The sequence below is a fragment of the Saccostrea cucullata genome, unplaced genomic scaffold, assembly GCF_032062105.1.
Source record: "Saccostrea cucullata isolate Sc308-1 unplaced genomic scaffold, CSIRO_AGI_Scuc_v1 ctg5080, whole genome shotgun sequence".
Lineage (NCBI taxonomy): Eukaryota > Metazoa > Mollusca > Bivalvia > Ostreida > Ostreidae > Saccostrea > Saccostrea cuccullata.
In genome coordinates this window covers 14,106-38,293 of record NW_026929720.1, presented here as the reverse complement: position 1 = coordinate 38,293, position 24,188 = coordinate 14,106, and the positions used below count along the sequence as shown (strand labels likewise).

Here is a 24,188-nt window from a genome sequence, read left to right as displayed (position 1 = left end):
AAGAATCAGAAAAATAAGGAACATAAAGGCAAACCAAGCATGTCTTCAGACGGAAACATATTGAAATGATGAGGATAATTGGCAAGGTTTGTGTTTCTAATTATAGCAGATATATCTCGAATTTTAAAGGCATTTTTTAACTTAATAATCTCTTCCATTTTTTTTCAAGTTGAAAATGAGAAGATGTTGCCAGGAAAAGACGACAGAAACTCAAGGTAATCTATTTGTGAAAATATATCTGAGATTAGTCTTAAATTAAATTGATTGTACATTGAAGTGTACATTTCATGAGATGTTGAATTTCTCTTCATTTCAAAGAGATAGTTAATACAACTGAGACGATTGATCACAATACACAAGAAAAGATTGCAAACAAGACACAAGAGCAAAGTGACAAAAATGTGCAGGATCAAATTGACAACAGTTCACAAGAGCAAATTGGCAAAAGTACAAATGAGGGCATTGACAACAACATGCAAGAGCAAATTGACAACAAAACGCCAGAGCACACAGAAACATACAGGAAAATGTACTTCACTGGTGATTCCCCCCCCTGACTCGCTACTGTCTATAACTGATCCTGAGGATGAAGGTACCACAGAAATTAATTTTCCAAAACTCATTATATTATATGCTTTGCAAGTATATCTTTACAGATAGATATCAAATTGGGATGCAATGAATGGATAACTTTTTTCTCGTTTTTACGTGTCACTTTTTTTCATTTTTGATATAAATTCATTAAATTTTGAAAATTAAATATGCGTTTATAAAGGATAATTTTTGATGTACAGAAACGAAAAAAAGTGGTATTCTTTTAATTTGTTTTGCTTTTCCAAAATATACTTCCAGTATTATTTAGTCCCTTATCCTCACCTTTCTCTATGATAAAAAAAGATAAAAAGAAACATCATGAACAAAATTTATGATTTAACTATCCATTCAAGTCATTTGCATTAATGTATTAAATACACGTTTAATATTATTTGTAAAGTGAGCCACTTATTTCTTAATTCTTTAACAAATAGAAAGGATCCAGATACTTGGTCATACATGTATATTTATTTTGCCGTGTAATCTGATACCCATAGACCACACGCTGCAAGTTTCTGATCATCGTTCAAGCAATAATTGATCCTCCAATGCCTAATTATTCCACCCTGTCTTACTCTTTATCATAAATTGTGGTTTATTTTTTTTCCTTTTTAGATGGAACACTGTTTAGTAATCATTTGATAGTCACTCATTCTTCCAGCCCCTTTGCTTTCATATTCTTTATTTCAAACGCAGCAATCGCCAGTCGGAGACACTCATCTGATTAATGGCAACTTACATTAGAAGCTCGCTTCTGAGTTTTAAACATAAAAGTGTTATATCTCAGATAGAGATGACAAGTAATCAGCGATCTATACAAAATAAAATTAAATGCACTCTTAGTTTAGATGTAAGTAAAAATGTAAATCAATATGTAATTAAATTCAGCTTATTATTATTTCCGAAATCGAGTTCAGATATATATTTGTAGGTACGGGGGCCGATTGGTCCCAGATAGAAATAAAATATTAAATCTGGCGGCCGCCAAATAATTTTCTGCCTGACAGGTCATGATATTAGCTTGTTTAATAACAGTATAACTTTCTTTTATTCCTTCCATAAACCCTACACGTACCTCTTATCCTTTCAAAAATTTCTGGATTTCTGGACAGAAGTGTTACATTTACTTAATATATCTTTGATCATAGCATGCCCAGTTGTAAGACCTCAACCCCCACTCTCACCATACAAAAAGTGGGTAATCAGTTCTCTTAATTTGCTTGTTTAAAAATGATTTGAGGGATGGATTTTTTTTCTTTCGTAGATCGCTTTGTGGGAAAATACAGCGCTTGGAAAACAAAAATATCAGGTGAACATCTGTTATTTACATCTACTTATTTTAGATAAAAACGAGTTCTGTGATATGATTCTTATTTGACAGTAAACAAAGAGTTCATTTCATCTCTAGAATAAATTTATTATTTTATGTTATTATTTTCTTTAAATAGTTTGCATTGCATTCGCAGTATTTATAGATGAAAATTGTTTATACTAAAACATATTTACTCGTTCTGAGTGGGTTTTTAATCCAGGAGAGGTGAAAGTCATTTTTAATATATTCAGTATAAAATATCTAAAATACCAGGTACGCCCAAGCCTCTATCTTGTTCCCGCCCCAACATTTACATATGGTACGTTACAAGCAGAAAATTGTTGGACAAACAGCACCATCTACGCAGTTATCACAAGTTTCAATAAAACATAGCTCAAAAGTCTATCTCATATAGAGCTAATTGTTCCTCACTGTGCAACACAATACCGTAGAATTCCGTATTTGTCCCCCGCTTCCAATAAAAGTGGAGGATATTAATTTTAATCTGTCTGTCCGATGTCCGTCTAGCTGTCCATCAACCCGTCTGAATTTCTGTCTGTCTCACGTCTGTAACACTTTCGTTTCCGCTATACATTAAGAACATTTTGAACTTTGCAATGAAATACTACATACTCTATTGCCAAGGAAAGAAGTATATAGTTCTGAAGTGAAAAGGTCAAATGTCACATGATATATCAATATTGAATAAATTCTGTCTGTTTCTTTTCCACTCAAAATCTCCACAACCTTTTGAGCATTTACCTTGAAACCTAACATAAAAACTCCCTGTGGCATAAGAAAACCCATATTGAGATTAAAAGTTCCAGGTCGTAAATCTATACATTGTGTCTGTGTGTAACACTCTCCTTTCGGACGATATCTCAAGAAGCTTTTGAGCTTTAGCAATGACATTGTGTATCTGTCCATATCAAAGTAAACCCGCCCCATTTCAAAAAAAAATATTGCTTTAATTAAACAGGTCGGAGAGAATACTCGAAATCGGGTATTATCCGTAAAATCGCGTAAAATACTCGATATTAGGGTATCGTTGAATCACCTAATAAAAATTAAACAATGGGAAGGCGCATGTTGCCGAGTTAACTGTCATCTAGATACACATGTTTTCTAAAGGTATCACTAGCCAAGTAAGATTTTGGGCGTCAAGATTAATGCGCTCGGGACAACAAATACCCGTATAGCTCAGTACATTTCAAGACTGCACACAAAAAGGTGTTCGATTTGCTTTATATTTTTCCTCATGTTGAAAGTATATGCATCTTCCTAATGTTCATTCCCGACACAACAGAATTGTAAAGTATCAGAATTCGGGAATCTATAATAATTCCACATCAACACGACAAACATGAACAATTTGTAAATAAATCAAATTATACGGAAATGCATTTCACACACCAGATATGATGCCATGTATAAACAAGTGATTGTCTATCGTATCTTATTATGCGTCATTAATTACTTTCACATTCATCTTGTTCATAAAATCAAATTTATTTATGAATGTATAAATAATTTAATGATAAAAATGTATAAAATTTCGGCTAAAAGAACCCTCTTTCTCTTTTTTTTGAAAATCTTTTTTTTTTGAACATCTTTTTTTAAAGCTTGCCTGTCTAAATCAATCAATATCTGCATGAGGAGTGATAAACCCTTTGAGCAATATATTTGTGGGTTTAAAATATGTCCTTATTTTTTATTTTGAAAACCTTGTGAAAATGAAATCCTTGATTTTACTTAACTTACAGAAGAATCATCTCTTAACTGCATACTATTTAAAAGTTGTTATTCTGTTTGGGGGGGGGGGTGTCTGCAAGTGGCATGATCTGGCCTTGGATGTAAATCGAAAGCTACCTTACACCTATTGATTATAGAATATCAATAATATCTGTAATGAAATCATGCATTGTGAACCTTTTAAAATATGTACATAATTGAAAAATACACATTTTAGAAAGTGTTATCGTAGGTCTATCTATAGTAGTTTCCCCAGAATGCACAACTAACAGGGGAAAATAATCAAGATAAGAAAATAGGGTGGGATCATGGAAAAATGTTTTTGCATGTAAGAACCACTGGACCAGAAATACTGAAACTTATGGAAGATTCCTGGAGTAGTGTAGATTTTACATTCTCCAAATTATGATCCCCGGGGAAGGGGGGACAGGTCAAAATTGGTATTACAAAGAGGAAATCATAAAAAATTGCATGGCCATAGTTACTCAGGTGAGCCATTTGGTCCATCGGGCCCTTTTGTTTTAACTTGTCAGGGAATTCTTAGTAGTTGAAAGTGACCCCAACTGAAAATGTACGGCTGTCCTCCCCTCTTTGAGCTTAAATTGCTTCCAACATTAGTACATTACAAGTATTTCACTTATTTATGCAAATGAATAATTTTTGGTTGTTTTCCTTTAAATCACTTAAGATATGTCTTGGGAGAAGCTCGCGATCATCTTAAAACAGGGACTTAAATACATATATGAAATAAGAGGTCCCCTGATACAGGACATATTTAATTCATGCTTCCATGTAGGTCCTGTGAAAATTTTTGTCAATATCAAACATGAATATTTACATATATTTACATTCGCTGTTTTTTATACTAAGCCAACTGTGAAATTGATTTGAAAATCATTTTCGTGTATACTCACGCGTAGAAATATACACGGAGAAACGTTCGTTACCGTGATGTCACAATAGGGCTACATCGACGTTAGTAAAAGTATAACAATATAGGGCAGGAGAAATTCAAATATTGAGTATATTTTCAGTGCTTCCAAACATGTAAAATGTAAATATAAGGAATGTTTTTAAGTTTAGTGTGAATTATTGGTGTGAGAATCACACAGACTTCCACGTAGGCATATTTTTCATGAAGCGCTAGCGCGCTTCATGAAATATGCCTACGTGACAAGTCTGTGTGATTCACACACCAATAACATTCCTTAAGTATATGTGACACCATGTTTGCATTTGATTTGCATTACAAGCTGAGGAAATGTGGTCTAGGGGTATGACGCTCGCTTAACATGTGAGAGTTAACGGGTTGACATAAGATACTACCTTTTTTTACATAATTTTTTATTTACTAATTGAAAGCAATCACCATGTGAAATAAAAAAAGAAGTTATGACGTCTGCTTGTATAAACTCATAAAATCATCAATACACTGTGATAAATATTCTTTAATAAAAAAAAACCCCTCTAAACATATGATAGATAATAAGCAATTAAATATTATTCAATTATGGACTCTTTTGGTGTTGAATATGGTTTGTTATTCACCAGAAAAATATTCATATTGACCGAGGCGATATATTGATATGTAGTCGGGATTTGAATGGACAAGACATTGAAGGCTGTATGTCGACACCATTTTCATTTGCGATCTTCCATTGTTGAAAATAAAAAAAATATCCAGATTACTGTTTGTAAGCTCCGTGTTTTCCTTTCCGAGTTTCGCTATGTGTAAGACGTAAGAATCCTGAAATAGGTTTGAATAATTGTTTTCCTGCACAGATACGTAGTTCGCTGTGGCCGTTGCTACCATCGTTTACAACGTTGCTTGATATTTTGATTGTGACGTCACAATGCCGTTGCACGCACATTGACCCTCCGGTGAAAACGGCCTAAAATCCGGTGAATATGTAGTGTTATGAACTGTTTGCGTTTGTATAGATTATATAGGGACTATAAATAGACTATATAATATTAATCTTAATTGATCTTTATGCTGTATCAATATTGGATTTTTTTTAATAAGATTTGATTCAATATACATGTATAGATTTGATGAATCCACAAAATCAGGGGGGGGGGGGGTCGAACTGGTTGTGTTCTTCTTTTTTCCCAAAGCGGGGGACGCAAATTTTCTGAATTAGCTTGTTCCAATAAATATTCGTTCAGAAACAATATACAGTATATATTTAATATAATTGAAATCTCTTTTTTTGTAATTATGTCAATATAGTACAAATATACCCCTCCCTGTACATGTAATCATGAAGAAGGAGACTCTAAATCTTTAATTGGACCTGTCTTATTATGTTTTGGATGATATTTCTGTAAATCATGTGGGTTTGACATGTATTTATCTAAATATAACCTAAATATGAACAAGACTTTAAGAACTGTTTTCAGAGTAAAGGAAAAAGCAGAAATACCAATGCTATTTTTTTGGTTCTTTTTTTGTTTTACAATGCAACTAGACTTGCGACGATATAATATATATGTAAATGAAGGTATCAAATATACAATCTTAATTTTTCTCATTTTAAAAAAAAAGTATCCTTTTAATATTTACTTTTTGTGTATTTGAATTTGAATTTTCCACATATCTTCCTTCAGTTATTCCAAATCTTCGAATACAAATAGGGAAAATATTCTTGAACAAGTTCTAAACAGTATCAAGAATGGTGCTGATCGTTACATGTGTTTTGATTGTTAAAACACTTCTCAATTAATCTGGTAATCAGATTTTAATTTATATACACAGGTAGGTCGATTTCGATTTTTGAAACATTACTATCGTACTAGTCCAAAAAGCTGAAGAATTAGATGAAAAGAAAAAAATTGCAAAAATGACTAAAAAATCACCTAAATTATGGAGGTCCTTTAAACTATAATATGCTTCATTTTTAATGACAGTGTTTCTCAATATATGTTCACTACACGTTGTAGATGAGTTCTCCACACTGACTGGTGACGAGGTGTTGGTGTTATTCTGTTTTCTGTGTTCTGACTCCGGTCCTCCTAACTTCACCGACAAAGAGTGGCTGGACATGCTCAATGTGCAACGACGGGGAATGTACCGTAAAGAGAATCCTGTAACACGTGAGGAGGCACAGCAGACTCTGGACACACTGAAGTCACGTGATTACCTTTGGGAAGATCAGGACAACATAACGAAGGACACAAAGGATGAGACAATGTACAGGATAGCGTCATTAGACTGTGATATACCATTTTATTACAGTAGTTATAACACAGCCAGTGTGTACTTGAGATCAGGGAGATACAACAGAGAACCTGGAGAGAAGTGTGTCATTAGTCCTGGCAGGGATCACTTACTGATACGCCGTCTACAGATGAACATACTGACTCACGTCACCATGGAGGACACGGAGATATATGATACCATACACCAGATATGTAAGTCAAAGTAAAATAATTGTAAATTGTTCTATTTTTCTTCCAGAATTTTCTTTAAATAATTGGATTGACGTCGCGCACGGTGTTGGTGTCAAAAAGGTAAAACTTACAATTTCGGCGGCATTTGCGCTATTTTCATAATTTTAAAACAATTCACTTTATGAAATCTATATATCATACGGTCGGTAATTGGATACTAAATACATTTTAACAAAAATATTGGTAAAAAAAATTCCATTTGTAAAATATATTGATTTGACTATGCCGTCAATTATGTGAAAAACGCATGTAGATCGGTAACAGGGGTGTCGCACTAGCAATCACAAAATGTTGATAACTTCCTTAAAACAAACAATACAAACATTAAATTTGGCAGAAAAATTCAAAATACGATGTAGATGATGTAAATTGTTAATATTGTAATGTCAGTCAATCCGTATGTTTTGAACGCCTCGCTCAAAATCCAAGACAGAGGTGTAGACAAGCGTTAATCGACGAAATATGGGATACACATAAAAAGTCTTCGGTTACTTAGAATAATTATTACATGAGCTAAATCTATTTTTAAATTACATCTCAATAATCCTTTTTGTGTGTTGAGAACTATATTTTATAAAAGACTGTTATTTTGGGTTGATATGTATGTTGGATTTCTGATATTATGCCGATTTATTGTAAGGATGTTGAATAAGATGGTGTGCCACAAAGTTTGGAGTTTCAATGTCGCAAAGGTTTTAAGATTCGTAAAATGGTAAATTTTGTAATGCTGGGTGAAAAGTTAATGTTGAAAATTATTTTAAATTCTACAAAATGTTGCCATGTTATTAAGGAAAAGATGTCGATACAGAAATTTAACTTACAGTGTCTTAAATTTTAATAATAATTACTGTTTCACATATATGTACTATACATGTAGCTACATGTATATGTCACAATTGAATTTGACGGCAAAAAGTCCCATTTAAATGCTAAACTCCCGCAATTACCTTCATTTTAAGAATTCATTTTTCTAGTTTGGCACTAATCGACATTTAATACAAAATGTGCAAAATCAAAACTTTATTTAGATAAAATATAAATTGATTTTATTCAGCATTGTTTGTTATACAGGCTTTTTACAAAGTTAACATAAATGTCACAAAAGTATTGTCCAAAAGTAATAAATCTAACTATAATTGTATAAATGTGGTAACACAAATCATATATATAGTCATTAAAAATATACATATTGAAAATTAGAAGATTTTTATGAAATGTGCATCTTTTCAAAAAGTTATTAGTATATTCCAAAACAATTTTCGATGGAATGGTGACAAAATCCTTATAAAATATAAATGTCAACATAAATGTCAAAAGCGTAAAAATTTGGCGTTTTGACGTTATTACGCTAAATTTGACGTTACGCGCGATGTTGGTGCCATTTTACAATTTTAGAACCCGACCTGTTAAATTCATCAGTGATTTTAAAAACATACTCGCAATATAGATGAATTTGGTATGATTGAATAGATATTTAATAGAACTACCCGATTCTAGTAAAAAAAATAACATTTAAATATTTTTTACTCAAAAAGTAAAATTTTAAAACGCATATAAAAGGTATATTGTTATCATGTAACGTGTTACATTTTTTAGCAGGGACCGCGCATTTTTCGTGTGTAGAGCGTTCAAAATTGAATCTAGAATTTTCATTTTCCGCAAAAAACAAGAGCAATCCATGTCGCTTGTGACTTTATAAACGTTTTTGCATTAAATGTTGGTAAGAAATAGAAAACGATAGTTTTTACAGATGAAGAATATGTAACGCTTTGAATTAAAAAATTAAAAAACGTGCATATGAATATGAACAATAAATTTTCTCATTTACATGAAAGTTTAAATAGAAACAAATGACATCAAAATCATGTGCTTTTCCTATAGATTTGAAATATTTCATTGATGTTGATATCAAACTGCATGCTTAGGAGCTAGTAACTGGACTACAAGTTCAACAGAAATGTCCAGCGTCTAAAATGACGTGCAAAAATAAGACAATGCCTTATTTCGAGTCATTTAATTATATTGTTTTTCCCATCGAATACGGAAATAATTCAATTTTTATAATGTGCTACTCTATCCGGTTTGATTGAATATCACATTAATAAATTTACTCCATGAATTAATATTTTACGCAACATTTAAAAGGTTCAACATATTTGTCCATGGACGTTCTTGACGTGTAAAATTCGTTCTGCTTCAACGTAACACATGAGAATGCGTTGAAGACTGCTTCGAAAAATGAACAAAATTTAATATATATATTCAAATCCAAAGCGCCCTTTATGGGCATGAGTTTAATTATAAATAGCCTATGATTTTTTAAACTCGTATTTCAAGTACAAAGAGATAGCGATAGGGAACCAGTAACGTCAAAAGTCACCAACATTGCGCGTAACGTCATTATGTTCAATGCATAAAACGTTATCTAAAGCGTCAAAAGATTTTTTCTACAAATAAACTCTTATTGTGATGAGCCTGATATGGATAAAGGAAAAATGTACCAATAATAGTTCATTTTAAGAATAACTTAAGTTTTTGAAAGTTGTATTTATATATATAAAAGTAGAACATGCGCACTGCATACTGTAGTACAATGAAGAAGTAAATAACTATATATCCTTGTACCATTCCAAGTCCGAATTAAGACAAGAAAAAAATTATGCAAACCAAAATTTATGTTAGGATAATAATTATGATTTCAAATTTGAATAACCTGAGATATTAAAATGATATGTTTTCCACTCGCAACATGCATGCAAAAGGACAGAGAGAGTTTAGACCTAAAATATCTGCATCAAAGTACGGCCACGTATAATACGTGTATATATTTCCCTTTTGGATTTTTCTTAAACTAAGAGCCATTTTCTCGCAGATTGAAACAGACACATTTTAATAATTTTTTATATAGACTATATGAGGAAAAACATTAGTAAAATACAGTTGATACTTTGTAAGACAGTTCATGATGATATCCGACCAGAAGAGAAATTCTTTTAATCCCGGGATCAATTAAGATGAACTCATGAATATTTAAATAAAAACCGAATTTATAAAATCATGAAAACTATTTTACCGTTACTCGAGACCCATTCAACAAATATTGAAAAAAATAACAGAATAATTTATTTGTTGTATTATATATCCACATTGAACTACTTATGAGAGTTTAATTACATGTTTTCAATGAATTTTGGCGGTATTACTGGGTTTTTATTTTGTCTTCGTAAAAAATGTAAGCGAAAAAGCAACGTCAAAATAAATTTTCTAGAAATTCACGTAAAATAACGTCATTTTGACGTTACCGAAACTGACACCAACACCGTGCGCAACGTCATTACATTTTAAAGTGTTAAAAAGTTATCAGGAGAAATATTTATACATTTAAATCAGTTTCTTTTTTTTATTTGTAGTTGCTTCATCGGTTACAATTTAATGCTACTATTCGATTAACTTATTATATAATAGAAGTAACTGATCGAATATGTGTAAAAAAAAAAAATCGTTAATTTGATTGTATCTCTACCTATGTATACATAAAAATATTACAGTGTAAATGTTTATTATAAAGGATATTTTTTTTCTACAGTAAATATCACAGAAAATAAAATTAAGAAGAATAAAGATGAACGAGAAGAATTTCTAACGGTACTACGAACAGACGGGGAAGCTGTATATTACAGAGGAAGATCACAGGACAGTGTAGATCACGTGACGTGGCTCTGGGGAATCGGGAGACCTGACATCGTGAGATCCTGTATAGGTCTACATCCACACAACGACATTTACATCATCGACAACAAAACTTATAGAAAACCAAGTAAGAAAGTTTGATTTTCTAGAAAAAAATAAAATTAGTTCTTTATATAGTTATTTCTGTGAATACGGACCTATAAATTTATAATAGCTCAGTTCATTATATTTGTTACCCGTGACCTTGTATAGAATCAAAGTACTGAAAGTACTCATGGGAGTTGAACATTGTTATCTGAAAGATCTCATGGGAAGTATAGGAACAGTTTCATGCTTTCAGATTCAAGTCAACTAGAACTGATTTGTTAGAGATACAACACGAAACATTTAAAATAATTTCTATGGAAATTTTAATAGCCAAGATCATGGGACTGCTTTTAAATTAGCTGCAGAACTGTAGCTGTCCGAAAAAAGATTTTGACAGAGCTGAGAGCTACAGTGCTATCCATTGAAAAAAAACTGTATATTTATTCCGCTCGAACAGTTAAGTTTAGTTTTGGATTTATCCTTTCTAATTCTTACCTCAACAATTTGACCAAACCAAACAAACAACCCCTACCACCCAAAAAAAAATTCCAAACTCGAAAACATTATTTTGTGGGTAGGTTTCAAGTTTCTTTTAGTACCATTTCTTACTCAAACTCAAACACAACCCTTATATTTCTAAAGCATTTGAATCCAAAAGCCCCCTACTCTCTTTAGAATGTGTTCAAGATATTTGGTCCCAAGAAACAAACAAACAAACAAACACTATTAATATTCGATGTTACCATCACCAGACACTAGGTTGTCTTTTTTCTTCCTCTGATTAAAATAAGTATTTGCTATTCTCTTTTGGGTATGAATGTTTCTTTTCGGACATAATAATTAATTTTTATAGAACTCTGTGCTTATCTATTCTATCAAATGTATCTATCTTTATAACTTAATCATCAAGTTTTGTTATTCCCTAATTTTAAATTTCATTTCAAGTAATTTCTTTATAGAAGTAAGTATCTGATACTTTACATTTTGTTTATTTACATCTACAAATTTAATACCTATACACGGCACTCAAATCCATTGAGTTATGAGGAACCGTTTTGTGCAAGCACATATTGCGACATGGGATTTCGGTTTATATGGTCTTATCAAAAGAGTTTATCTCCAAATGCATCCCACAGGATTCGAACCTGCGACGTAAGGATCAATTAACACCTTACCTTGAATCTCTAGAGCAAACTCTTTAAACAACTGCGCCACGCGAGTGACACTTAAAGTTTGTGATTTTGATTTGATTCAAATGTAATTAAAAATCAGACATAGTTGAACGAGCAATTACAAGGAAAAAAAAATCAGTTGTAATCACGAGATACGATCTTTCTCAAAGATCAATCTTTGTGGTTATTATACCATTGTGTCCGTGTATACGCATGTATTCATTAATTTTAACTGTTTTATTTATATAATAAAATCAAATGATACATTTTATAAGGAAATACTGCAATGCAAGTACATACACATTTTTCAAGTTCAGATTTGGTGTTGTACACGAGACCCTCTGATTGCTGATTAACTCATGAAATACAGGATGTAAAAGTAAAAGTGAGATCGAATATCAACAAACTTTAATGCTATTATTTTTTCCCTTTACCAACGTAAAAAAATGAGTTGCATGTATCTGGTCTGACAACATTTTCCAGTCTAACAGATCATTTTACTTGTCAGAGCAAATAAATGTATGACAGTGGTATTTTCCATAGTATTTTTTTAAGTAACGTTGTTCTGTCTCTTTATTGCTGAAACAAATTGAAAGAAGTTCGATTCTTTGTTTACATCTCTATATTTAAACAATTGCGTCATTGTCAAACCAGTTAGACCAGTTGTTGCTCCTTTGATGACCTCAGACTTTTTGTAATGGAGTGTAGTTGAGTCAGCCGAGGATTGCCGAATGATAAATGACGGGACTTTTTTTTCAAAAATCAAAATTTACGTGTCATTTCTCAAGAGAGATGACAAAAATATGCTATTCAAATTAAGTTAAATAAAATCCTTTTTATTTGCTTTCAAATCATTTATGAAAATTAGATTAATACAGAAAAATGAGATGGACTATTTTTATTGCGGAAGTTTCTTCGAGTTTATACAGACTGGTGCGAGTTTGAATTGAATATCACAGGGGAGTAAATTGGCCGACACCGAAACACCACGACAGCCGCTTTTTAATTCATTGTAAAATTACTGCGCTAGAAATAGCGTGACAACCTAGGGAGTCTGGACATAGTTCAACTCCCAAAAATGATTTATAGGCAGTTTGCCTGTTGCCCAATCTGTTCGGTATTTATCAACAAAGATTGTCTAAATCTACCTGGAACTTTGTTCAGACATTAATTTAAAAATGACGGGTGTCAATTTTTCTGCTTAAAATAAAATTAAGGAGAGGATTGGGGTTTTGGGAGATCGAAGTTCTTTCATTGCCATTTTTACTTTCAAACACTACGACTTACCCTTCTTCAACTTTAACTACACTGCAACGTGTGTGTTGAAAGTGTGTGTGTGTGTTGGGGGGGGGGGGGGGTTGTATGGAGGTACGTCTCAATGTTTTTTATCTATATGATGTCGATTGTTTTTTTAAGTATGTGGGCCAAGCCCCCTCCCTTTCTTCTAGCCCAATCCCCACCCTGTTTCGACGCCAATGGTAATCTTTTTTTTAATTGGAGCCTTGTTATTGTATTCAAATCTAAATGTCAGTCAAAGTATCAGTCTGTTTCTCTCCCTAGATTTCGTTTTAAATGTTGTAAAATTAAACTTGTTTAAATATTAATCCAAATTATTTTTTTTCCTTTCTCTTTAACATGATTTCCATTTGCTTATTTTTCTATTGTATGTAAGTGTACATGTATTCCGCATCATTTGTTGTGAAAGGTGGTGAAAATGTTTCAAGTAGTATTTAATTTGCTATCTGGTACCGATGACAGGAGTTATCTCTCCAAAAAACGTACGAGTTACGTCGCGTTAGAAAGGCGATATACATGAATTCCTACCCTCATTTTAAAAGTTTCACCTTCCATAGACCTGTTGAATGCAAGAAGAGTTGATTGCTATTATGCCTTAAAACAATCGTTTCATTTTTTTAAATGCAAAATATAGATCAATTTAATTTAAACAAGGAGCATTTGAACTATTTAAAAACTCCAGCTTCATCACAAAATCGCAGCATAAAAATACGGTCTTCTGACTGAAATGACAAGAGACGATGAAAATCCAGGTACTGCACATAAATAAAGGTTTGAATGGATGTGGGGATGAAACGAATAGTTCTCGTCCGATCCTTATATATTTCATGGGATCGAATCCCATTTAGGTACGTGAACACATGTTCTGAAATTAGACCGATTAAAACGGGGTTCCTTGTTGTGGAAGTTGCTGGCACGAATATGATCCCTGGCTGATCAATGACCTTCATGCAGTGCCAAGGTCAAATTGAGGTTCTCCGCGGCTAAGAATGTTGTCAATGTAATAGTGTTTGAGTGAAATATTCTGAAGTGAAAAGTTTTAATCAACAAACAAACTCATCATTACAGTATTTGAACGTTTACAAGTACTATTCATCGTTAATATATAGAAATATAGAATAAGTCAATATTTTTTTTTGTATTTTTGGGTTAGTTATTTTTTTCTTTCTGTCTGCCCTCCTCCCCTTCCAAAAGTGTGATTTTTTGTCGACGGGATGTATGTTTTTATGTGTGTCTCTATGTGTAAGGAGGGGGTTGGGGTTATGGGGGGCTGCGATGCAGAAACTTGAATCTATTGATTTGGGTTTGCATTTTTCAATTGACCAAAATAGGAATGTGCTGTCCAAGAAGTTGATTTTTGAATTGCTTGGGCACAAAAAAAAAACAGAAATTCCTTTATAAACTTAAAAAAAATATATGACAGTGGATGGAAAAAAATTCCGTAGTTGTTTTAGGAAGGGTGGGGGGTTAGCAGCTCCGATAAAGTTTAAATTCAATATATGAAATGTTACAATTACCCCCCCCCCCCTCGGTTCTGTGAAACCTATTAAAGATTATCGTGTATTTATGGTCCCCATGCAAGGTAGCATTACAAAGTCTTATTGAAATTTCTTTTCTTTAATTTCCTCTCCATTTTTCGTAATCCTCATCATTCTGCAATATGTAAAAAAAATAAAAAAGAAAGAAAAATAAGGTAGGGGGAATATATGTTCAAGTTCCACCTAAAATATTTCCTTGGAAAAAGTAAAACAAAATTTTTACTAAATTGTTTGCCTACTTTTGTCATCAGATGTCCGACAAACAAGAAAATAATATGGTGTCGCTATTAAAAGAATGAAATCCCTACTCCTGTACTCTAAAGCAGATGCTCAAATCACTGTGTCTCGCAGGCGACGAAAGCAAAACGTTATTTCACTTTATAGCTATTACTAAGAATAACAAGAATAGATATGGGTTACCCCATACCCAAAGATATTCCACTTTTAGATTTTTGAATATGTTTAAGAGTGTTTAATGACTTTTATAAAAATAAAACTGCACTGCATGTCTAGTTATAGAACTTTTGTACATTTCGTGAATCCGTAGCATTACGGTCACCCAGTCGCCTAACAAACAGTATAAACATACCTGTGTCCGCAAGACCAGTTAGCCTTGGTCTACACACGTGCGATGGAGTTGTCAAAACGACTCCCGCGAACAGAGAAGTTGCAATGGCAGACAGAACTTTTTTTTCATAATTAGATCACATGAATACAAGTTCTGATTAATAAAAATTAAACGATTGTCAGTTAAGAAATCCCCGGTCTAGTTCTGGTTTTGTTAAACATTTTATAGGTACTCTCCTTATGTGTAGTTTGTCTACACATGTGCAGGAATCTGCTCATGGATTGGAAATTCCGTCATTTAAAGCGGCAATACGACTGCAAAACGTGTGTTTTTTCATTCAAATTTACACAATATATCATTCAGGAATAAGGTAAAAAGTTGAAGTACCGGTAAGCATTTTGAGAAAAATAAATACTCTCTCCTCATACAAAATTAACGTAATTAGAATCTGCCGGAAAATCGAGGGTCGTACAATTTAGACCTGTTTACTTGTACCACGTGATTTCTAAACTGGCACGTGCATACAATGTAGGGTTTACAATTATAATGGAATATTAGTTAAAAGCAATTCTCAGAATCAAAATATCTAAACTCTCCGGAAAATAATAATAGTTAACATTTTAGTCTGCATTCAGACGAATTTAACATGATTAAGTACAAATGTTGACGCTTTGTGTATTGGGGTGTAGGAAAGGAAAATCCACCAAATCATACTTCATCGCTGCAAAATGTCAAACAAAATATCTTTCTGCAGTTCCAATACAATTTGCACTTCTAATGGCAATAATTTTTATATGTCATAAGTGCATTTTTATGTTCAGTTTGCACTGATTTTTTTTTCTTTGAAAGCTATGGAGATACGAGCATGTATCAACAAACCTGTAGGGTAGAACATTCGCGAGCCCCACGTGAATGTCACCGAGGTCCCGTTTCTTCTTCATCCAATGATTATGTTAATCTCCCTTCTATTTTTTTTTGTTAGGAAAGTTGTTTTCTAATTTCAATCCCTAATTTTGGTTTGTTTTTCATTTTGGTCGACTTTGTCTAGCAGGCCTACCGGGATTCACTGTCTTACCATGCTGTTTTGTTTATAAAAACTACCGGGGTATACGCATGCGTCATTTGCCTCTATAGCATGGAATGTGGAACCTCGAACACGTTGCGATGTATATATTTATGTACCATAAATAATTATTAATTTTAATGAAATAGTCAGAATTATTTATTTATAAAATTTGTAATTTTCGGAAAGTGTATACATTTATAAATATGAAAAAAATTCCAAATCCTATAGGAAAATTTTTAACAAGTCTGTTTTTTAAGAGATGCGTGATATTGCCACTTTAATGTATACTACACACACAGAATGATTTTTTTTTTCTGTAAGAGGAAACTATATGATGATTAACGAACAATTAACATGATTTTACTACAGTTGTTGATATAATATATAATCAATAAATCGGTGAAAAAATATCAACCGAAGAATGACCTAGATTTTCCCTGTTATCAAACATGTGTTTAAAAAAAAGCTGAGGAGGGAGCGAGCGTAGGAATATTAACATTTTTTTATTTGCATTTAGGGGGAAAAGTGATCTTTGTACGAAAACTTTACATTAATTTTTGTTTCTTTTACGTATGACATACACAACAGTATTCTTATCATGAACAATTATGTTGTATCTACTTATTACTGATGGAACTATTTTCGTCGGAACAATTTGTGTGAGTCACCCCTGACTACAGTAATATATCTTGAACAGATAGTAAGCAATGATCGAATATATTAAAAATCATTTTTTTTTTACAGATTTGCATTCGTATTTCAGGATTATCATTAAATAAATTAATGATCAATCTCCTCATCTTTTTAATCGAATTTATTCAGCGATGGTTAAAGAAGAGATTTAAAAAAAAATGTGGTGGGGGTGGGGTGGTTCACATCCTAAAACATCTCTGTTCAATAGGACTTAATACATACATATACATTCAGTGTAAAGAAAAAGATTGAAGTGCAGTTCATGTAGTTCGACTGAATGTTAACAATTTATTTATTGTATTTTATTAATTTATTTGTTTGGTGATTTATAATTTATTTATTTGTTTGTCATTTCAGGTAAAATCCTTGGCTATCCAACGACAGTCAGATGTCTACTGTATTGTTTACTTATATCTGATAAATATCGGATTAGTTTCATTGAACAATTACACAGAATCACAAAGGACAAAATCAGACAGAGGTATTTCCCTGATATAACTAATGACGCCTCGCTAGATCCCCCTGATGGAATCACAGAAACACGTGACGGTATGATGACCTTTATATCAGACGACATCCGACATGACGTCATGTACGCCTTTGTTACAGAGTGTCTGGTGGAGGACAATGATCTAGAGTTTTTCCTGACCACGGCGTCACGTGACGTGATATCTGAATACTGCCGGTCCTGGGATTATGAGAGGAGTGAGGGAGAGAGATGTCTGTATATACCGTCTTGTCCGGAGAAGATGTGCAATCTTTTCATAGACAGTCTACAGCTGGACATCATCACACACTGTACCGTGTCTGACAGGATGATTCATGCCAGGATCTGTAAACGTTGTATGTATAACGTCTCCAAGATCTGTCTCTAGTTATGTGGTTCATTGGTTTATGTAGTATTACCTCTGTGGCACTCTAGTAAAAATGTCATATTTCAGGGCAAATCTTCATCATTTTTAATAAGATTCTCTATATTAACTATTTTATTTTCTGGATTTGTGTAGAAAAAAAAAACATTAATTCTTATGTTTTTAATTATCGTAATCTTTCAAAAAAGCAAAAAGTATTAAATCTTATGTTATTACATGTGAATGTTTGATAAATACATTTAATGATTGGAGAATTATTTTGATTGTAACCCCTGTTAGTGAAGTGTAGTTTTAAAATTTAAAATTATAAGAATTAAATGCGGGTCTTATACGCAAGTTCTTTGTAAATCGGGCCCAGTTATCGAAAGTACCCGGTAGTCCATAGACATAGAGATGGACATTTTTATGCTAGTATTTTTATTCAGCATGACTTATTTCGCAGATTTTTTTCCTTAGTTTTATTTTTCATATTAAATTAAGAGGGAAAAGAATTTATTTTGAGTGAAGATGATATTTTTTTATGCAATCGTTTCGAGAGTAGGATTTAATTGTAAATTGTAACAAACTTATTTAGAGAATCCGTGTTCCCTGCTGAAGGGAAAAAGATACTGAAGCAGGAGGGGGGATGGGGTCGAGGGGTCACTTTAATACGTGCAGGGGGTGCAAAGGGACAAAGTGATCCGGAGTTTTGGTAAACATAAATTTTTAAAATTAAAAGCCGCTTGAGATATCACCCGGAATTAAAAGTTTTACAGCGACACAAAACATCAATTCACGACCTTGACCATGTCATTCAACAAACTCAAACGCTTCCCGAGATATCGCGGGGCAACGTGCAGAAAAGTGTTAAAACAGACAAACTTTTCATTATTTACGACCTTGACGTCAAAATCTCCCATAGGCCATAGAGAAACGAGCCTTTAATGAGGTATAAAACGTCATTGCACAAGCTCAAATGGTTCTCAAGATTTCGCGCGGAAACGTGTGGAAAAGTTTTAAGGTCAAAATCTGGTAAATGACTTTAGAACGATTTTGTGACGTTACATGTACTACATGAACAATTTAATGTAGATCTATTATGTACGAAAGCCTATTAGGTTCAATCTAAAATCTATTTCAACATTCTTTTTTCCGTACTTTACGGCATTAGCGCAATTATGTAGAAAATAGGGTATTTTCATGGCATTCAATTCGAGATTTTTTTCATTTTTTATTAAAAATGACTGTTTAAAATATGGGTTTTCATCTTCTTTACCTACAAATCATGACCTGAAACACCTTATTTGACCATGCTAACGTAATAAAGCATCATTACAGGAATAAATTTCTGGAATTTGATAAATCTGTCTACTAGGTATTTTTCATTTACTTGATCTTGACCTTAAAACAGACAGAATTTTATAATTTATAAGTAAGACCTTGGAAATATTGACCTCAAAAGTCTTTCTTTTCCCATTTGGAGTTATTGTGTAAAATGTAATTGCTCGAGCTTTAAGGCTTCTCGATATACATGGCTTAAAACGAAAGCATTACAGAAAGACAGAACTATAAACGAAGGGAACGACAGTCCAAAATTAATATATACCACGTTCAATGAGGGACAAAAACATAAAGGGGACAAGTATTTGATTCTGAGGAAAGGGAGAGACTGACAAAGGAAATAAATAACCCGTTCTCGAAAATGTTGAAAGTAATTAATCGGTCCTCGACTGGCAGGAAAAGAAATAATCTATATATGACCAAAGCTATTACCCCCCCCCCCCACACACTCCCCTCACCCTCACCATCACCACCACCACCTATTTAGAGTTTTTGATTTTGATCTTTTCCTTTTTTTCATTTTGTTTGTTAGACCTCTGTTTTAGTAAAGATGAAAATAAATATTGTGTCCTTCATCGATATGAAAATAAATAATTTGACTTGGAGAAAATACCCAGCCCCATCTCCCTTTAGAATCAACTTGCAATCCCCTGGCAAAATATGTTTATACATGTATATTTCAGTAAAGAGGATAATCCTAATTAGACTCATGTTATGTTTAGTGAAGATACCCGAAGAAGTACTGCGTTGGGACATAGAAGCAAGAAAAAGGTTCGTCAATATTTCAAGTCAGGGGAGTGTGAACATGTGCCGAGCCAGAGGTATGATAGTGGGATGCGCAGGCGCAGGAAAAACGACTCTTCTTAGAAGGCTCCAAAGGGAAAACAAAGAAGAAAATAAACAACCAACTGAGACAACCGTTGGTCTTGATATCCACGAGGATTTGTTTGAAATTAAAGATGACACATTAATAGGTGATTTATTTTTAAATATGTGAAGCTGATATGTTTATAGATGGGAAATTTTCACTAAACCTAGAATTCTTTTTAATTGATTTTCAATTCAAAACAAATTGCAGTTCTTTTTTAAAAGACCAGCATCTTGTTTTCAAAACGTTCATTCTGTTAAGATGTTAAAATAAGTGTCATGAATACGCTTCACTAAAAGTCTGTGTTTTAAAACATGGATGATTTTATTTTATGAATAGGAATATATTTTCATTTGCAATTCTTATCTCACATTCTTTTAGATTTTGATAAAAATGGAATAGAATCTGACAGGACTTCTAGCAGAACAGATGGCAGACAACTTATAAGTATGATGGATTTCGCTGGACAAGTAGCGTATTACGCGTGTCACCAGATTTACCTCTCCAGAAGAGCCTTTTATCTTGTGGTGGTTGACATGTCTAAAGATCTGGAGGAGAAAGCTATATCATACGACACTGACAGACACAACCCTATTGGATCTTTATTTCATGACTGGACATTTGCAGGTAAATACTCTCAATGAAAGAGGTTGTTTTTTTTTTGTACAGAGAACCTGTTACATGTATACATTGTTGTCTATTTATAACAATTACTTCCATGGCATTTTAAGCTTACTTATATAAGTAAGAATCACTGTTTACCAGAATCGTATCACTTGATAATACAATTTTTTTTGCAAGACTACTTTGTGTTTTGGCTGCAATCCATTAAAACCTACTGTGAGGATGGGAAGTCTAAGGAGACTCGTAGTAATGAAACCAAGGCCAACCCTGTTATCCTGATTGCCTCTCATCATGACTGTGTAAAGGTAAAATGTTCTATGGCTTATCGGATGTCTCCTACCATCTTATGTCAAGCTATTGATTTCTTGCTCTTTTTTTATTTGATTTTTTTTTCTTGAAGAGAACTATATTCTTGTGTCAAGATTTTGTAATTTATATTGAATAGTATTGAGTTGAAAAATCATTAACAAAATTTATAAAACTCATGAAAGAATGATAATCAGCAAAGTTACATCAGAGGTACATCAGTGAAACCATTTTGTCAGTTAATGTAAAGTAATTGCACTGTATGAAAATTACTCATATATTATACACTTATTTCTGGTTTATAATAATCCATCTGCAGCATCTTTGAAATCACATTGAAAACAGACGCATAATAAAAAATATATATATTTTGCCTAACGGGTTATATACCAATTTTCAAACAGCTTCATGAATTTTTATTATCTATCTGGCTAAGCTTTGTTAGTTAATAGTTAATATTATACTTTCATGTAAATTACTTGAATCTGATTCGTCGAGAAACATTTGATAAAAAACACTACTACCCGCTGAATAATGAAGCCACACCCTCCCGTGTAGCAACAGTCAACATTGCTTGACGACGGGTGGTATTACAAAAAATAGCGACTGTGCGGAATTTATTCGCGCACGGTTCACTGTAATATGTATTTGTATAAAAGATTCAGTATAATATAATAAATATTGAATGTAGTTGAATGCAACATTGAAAATTTTCACCCCTCGAAAACCATTGTCAACCTCGGCTGCGCCTCGGTTGACAATGATTTTCTTGGGGTGAAAATTTTCAATGTTACACTCAACTACATGCACTATTGATATAATGACAGATTTTGCGTTTTTCATTGATATTAAACATAGATAATTGACTTTAAAGGAGAAGAACGAAACCACGGCAAGTCAAACCACATTTTATGATGCACTAGAGAAATGCTTGCCTACTGAACATACATTGAATGATCACATTTCTCCCGCACGTTACTACGAGATTGAATGTCCACTGGGAGAATTGAATAAGCACCAGGAAGAAGGAATAGAACAAGTCAGAAACTGTATTGTGCACACGGCAAAAAGTCTTCCGCATTGGGGTGAAAAAATCCCACAAATATGGTACATGTTTGAGCAGTTTATCCAAGAAAACAAAATGAAGAGAATTGTCAGTAGGAAACTCCTACAAGCTGAAAAAGAATTTAATTTTCTGAAAGATAATGAATTGGATGATATGCTGAGATACTTTTCGGAGGTGGGCCAGATTATCTATTTCTCTGAAACTGTTCTTAGGCACAATATAATATTAGACGTTGGTTGGTTTGTAGACGCTTTTAAAAATATCATTACAGACCCTACTCACGTACGCTCAGCATGCAGTAGGGTTAAAGAGTGGGACATTTTTATGAAGAATGGAATGATTTCAGATTCAACACTGGTCAAGGTATGGAAGGAAAACAAAAAGGAATCGTATGTTCTTCAGAAGGATCATCTTATACCATACATGGAGAAACTTGGCATTCTTGCAAAAATGAAAACCCAAGAAACTGAGGTGAAAGACGTGGAATTGATAGAGAATAGACAAGAGTCCTTATACTACATCCCAAGTATCAATAAGACTGACTTCACAACAAAAGGCTTTGATTTCTTCAACAACGGATATAAAACTCCGATTTTGGTCTTTTCTTTCAAAACGTATATTCCACATTTCTTTTTCTTTAGACTTGTTGCAATATGTTTTTCGAAGTGGGAGTTATTACGTAAGGACCGTCTCTGTAAAAACATTGCCTTTTACAAGGAAAAGGGGGGTGATATTAACATTGCTATTGTTGTTAATAAAACATCCATTCAATTGCAAGCGTTTACTCCAGATGATAAAATCAATCTAACAAGCGCAGATACCAAGAAGATCAGAATTCAAATTGAACGTTTGCTTCGGGAGGTTACCACTACTTTCCATCACCAAGTCCTCTATGAGGTTGGGTATCCGTGTAGAGACATAAATATCACTGAAGAAGATGAGCATTGCTTTTTATCAGAAAGAACAGTCGCTGAGCTAAACACGAATGAACGAGTTTGCCCGAATTTTATAAAGGAGGATCATGAAAAGCATCAAGATTGTTCGTGACGACCTGCTGCATTACTGGTACACGGTATGTGCTTTAAACAGGCTATATTAAACGTAGCAGCATTTTGACTGGAGTAATTTTATATATACTAGAACAGTTACTATAACTAGAAAATTACATTTAAAGGGAAGTTGGGTTTTAATCTCCCTGTCACGAATAAATAAAGGTTATTTAAAGACAATTGAAATGATCGATTAATTCCTTTGTTTTAAATTATATTCTTCTGATTTATATTTCAGGGAGTTGACAGCAGAGCCCATTCTTCTTGGTGGTTGGACTAAAAGAAATTGATTGTAAAACGAAACAGTTTAAATGTACAAAGCGAGCTCTACTTTCCCTTATCATTTCTGTTTCACGCTGGTGGTCCATATAAATACGTATTGATAGAAAAATTGATATGTATTGAATTAATTCTGCATTCATCTGTTGAGGTTGACCAAAAAAAAAATAATAAACAGAATTAGACTCGGTCATTTAGTGAATTGAAAATCTACTGAAAGATCACATGTAGTGGAGGACAGATCTTAATCATTTAAGCATTAATATGATTACTTGACTTAATGCAAGTATTAACCTCGTATAAAAAAAATAACATATATATGAATATATAATCAAAACATTGTATGTACATGTATTGTAATAGAGATGATACCCAACCCCATATATTTGTTTAAAAAAGGTTTAAGTTTATATTTCCATTTCTAATTTTTTTTTTCTCTGTGATAACTGTTTGAAAATTTGGGGAATGTATTTCTTGATAATTCTGCCGGAATGTAAATAAGGCAGGTCGATAGGTCAGCAGCTAAGGAGGCCTTATACGCATGCAAATCTCGTGCGCATCTGTCTCTGTGTCTGACGCTAAG

At 33.0% G+C, this 24,188-nt stretch overlaps 1 protein-coding gene across 1 annotated transcript; it reads left to right on the top strand.

Annotated features, from left to right (window-relative positions):
* Positions 1-175: 175 nt before the first annotated feature.
* On the top strand, positions 176-23,835 carry LOC134282024 (uncharacterized). The gene is made up of 11 exons (XM_062764462.1): positions 176-215; positions 319-540; positions 1,859-1,903; positions 6,602-7,072; positions 10,698-10,928; positions 17,579-18,064; positions 20,136-20,387; positions 20,663-20,908; positions 21,083-21,210; positions 22,086-23,353; positions 23,569-23,835. Exons 1-10 carry the CDS (start codon positions 176-178, stop codon positions 23,322-23,324), a joined length of 3,360 nt encoding a protein of 1,119 aa, XP_062620446.1. The 3' UTR covers positions 23,325-23,353; positions 23,569-23,835.
* The last annotated feature ends 353 nt before the right edge of the window (positions 23,836-24,188 follow it).

Bases quoted from the DNA above. Each gene is read 5' to 3' on its own strand.
- LOC134282024 (XM_062764462.1), top strand. From the start codon at position 176: ATGAGAAGATGTTGCCAGGAAAAGACGACAGAAACTCAAG. The intron at 7,073-10,697 runs GTAAGTCAAAGT...TTTTTTCTACAG, and splicing joins TGATACCATACACCAGATAT to TAAATATCACAGAAAATAAA. The intron at 10,929-17,578 runs GTAAGAAAGTTT...TTGTCATTTCAG, and splicing joins CAAAACTTATAGAAAACCAA to GTAAAATCCTTGGCTATCCA.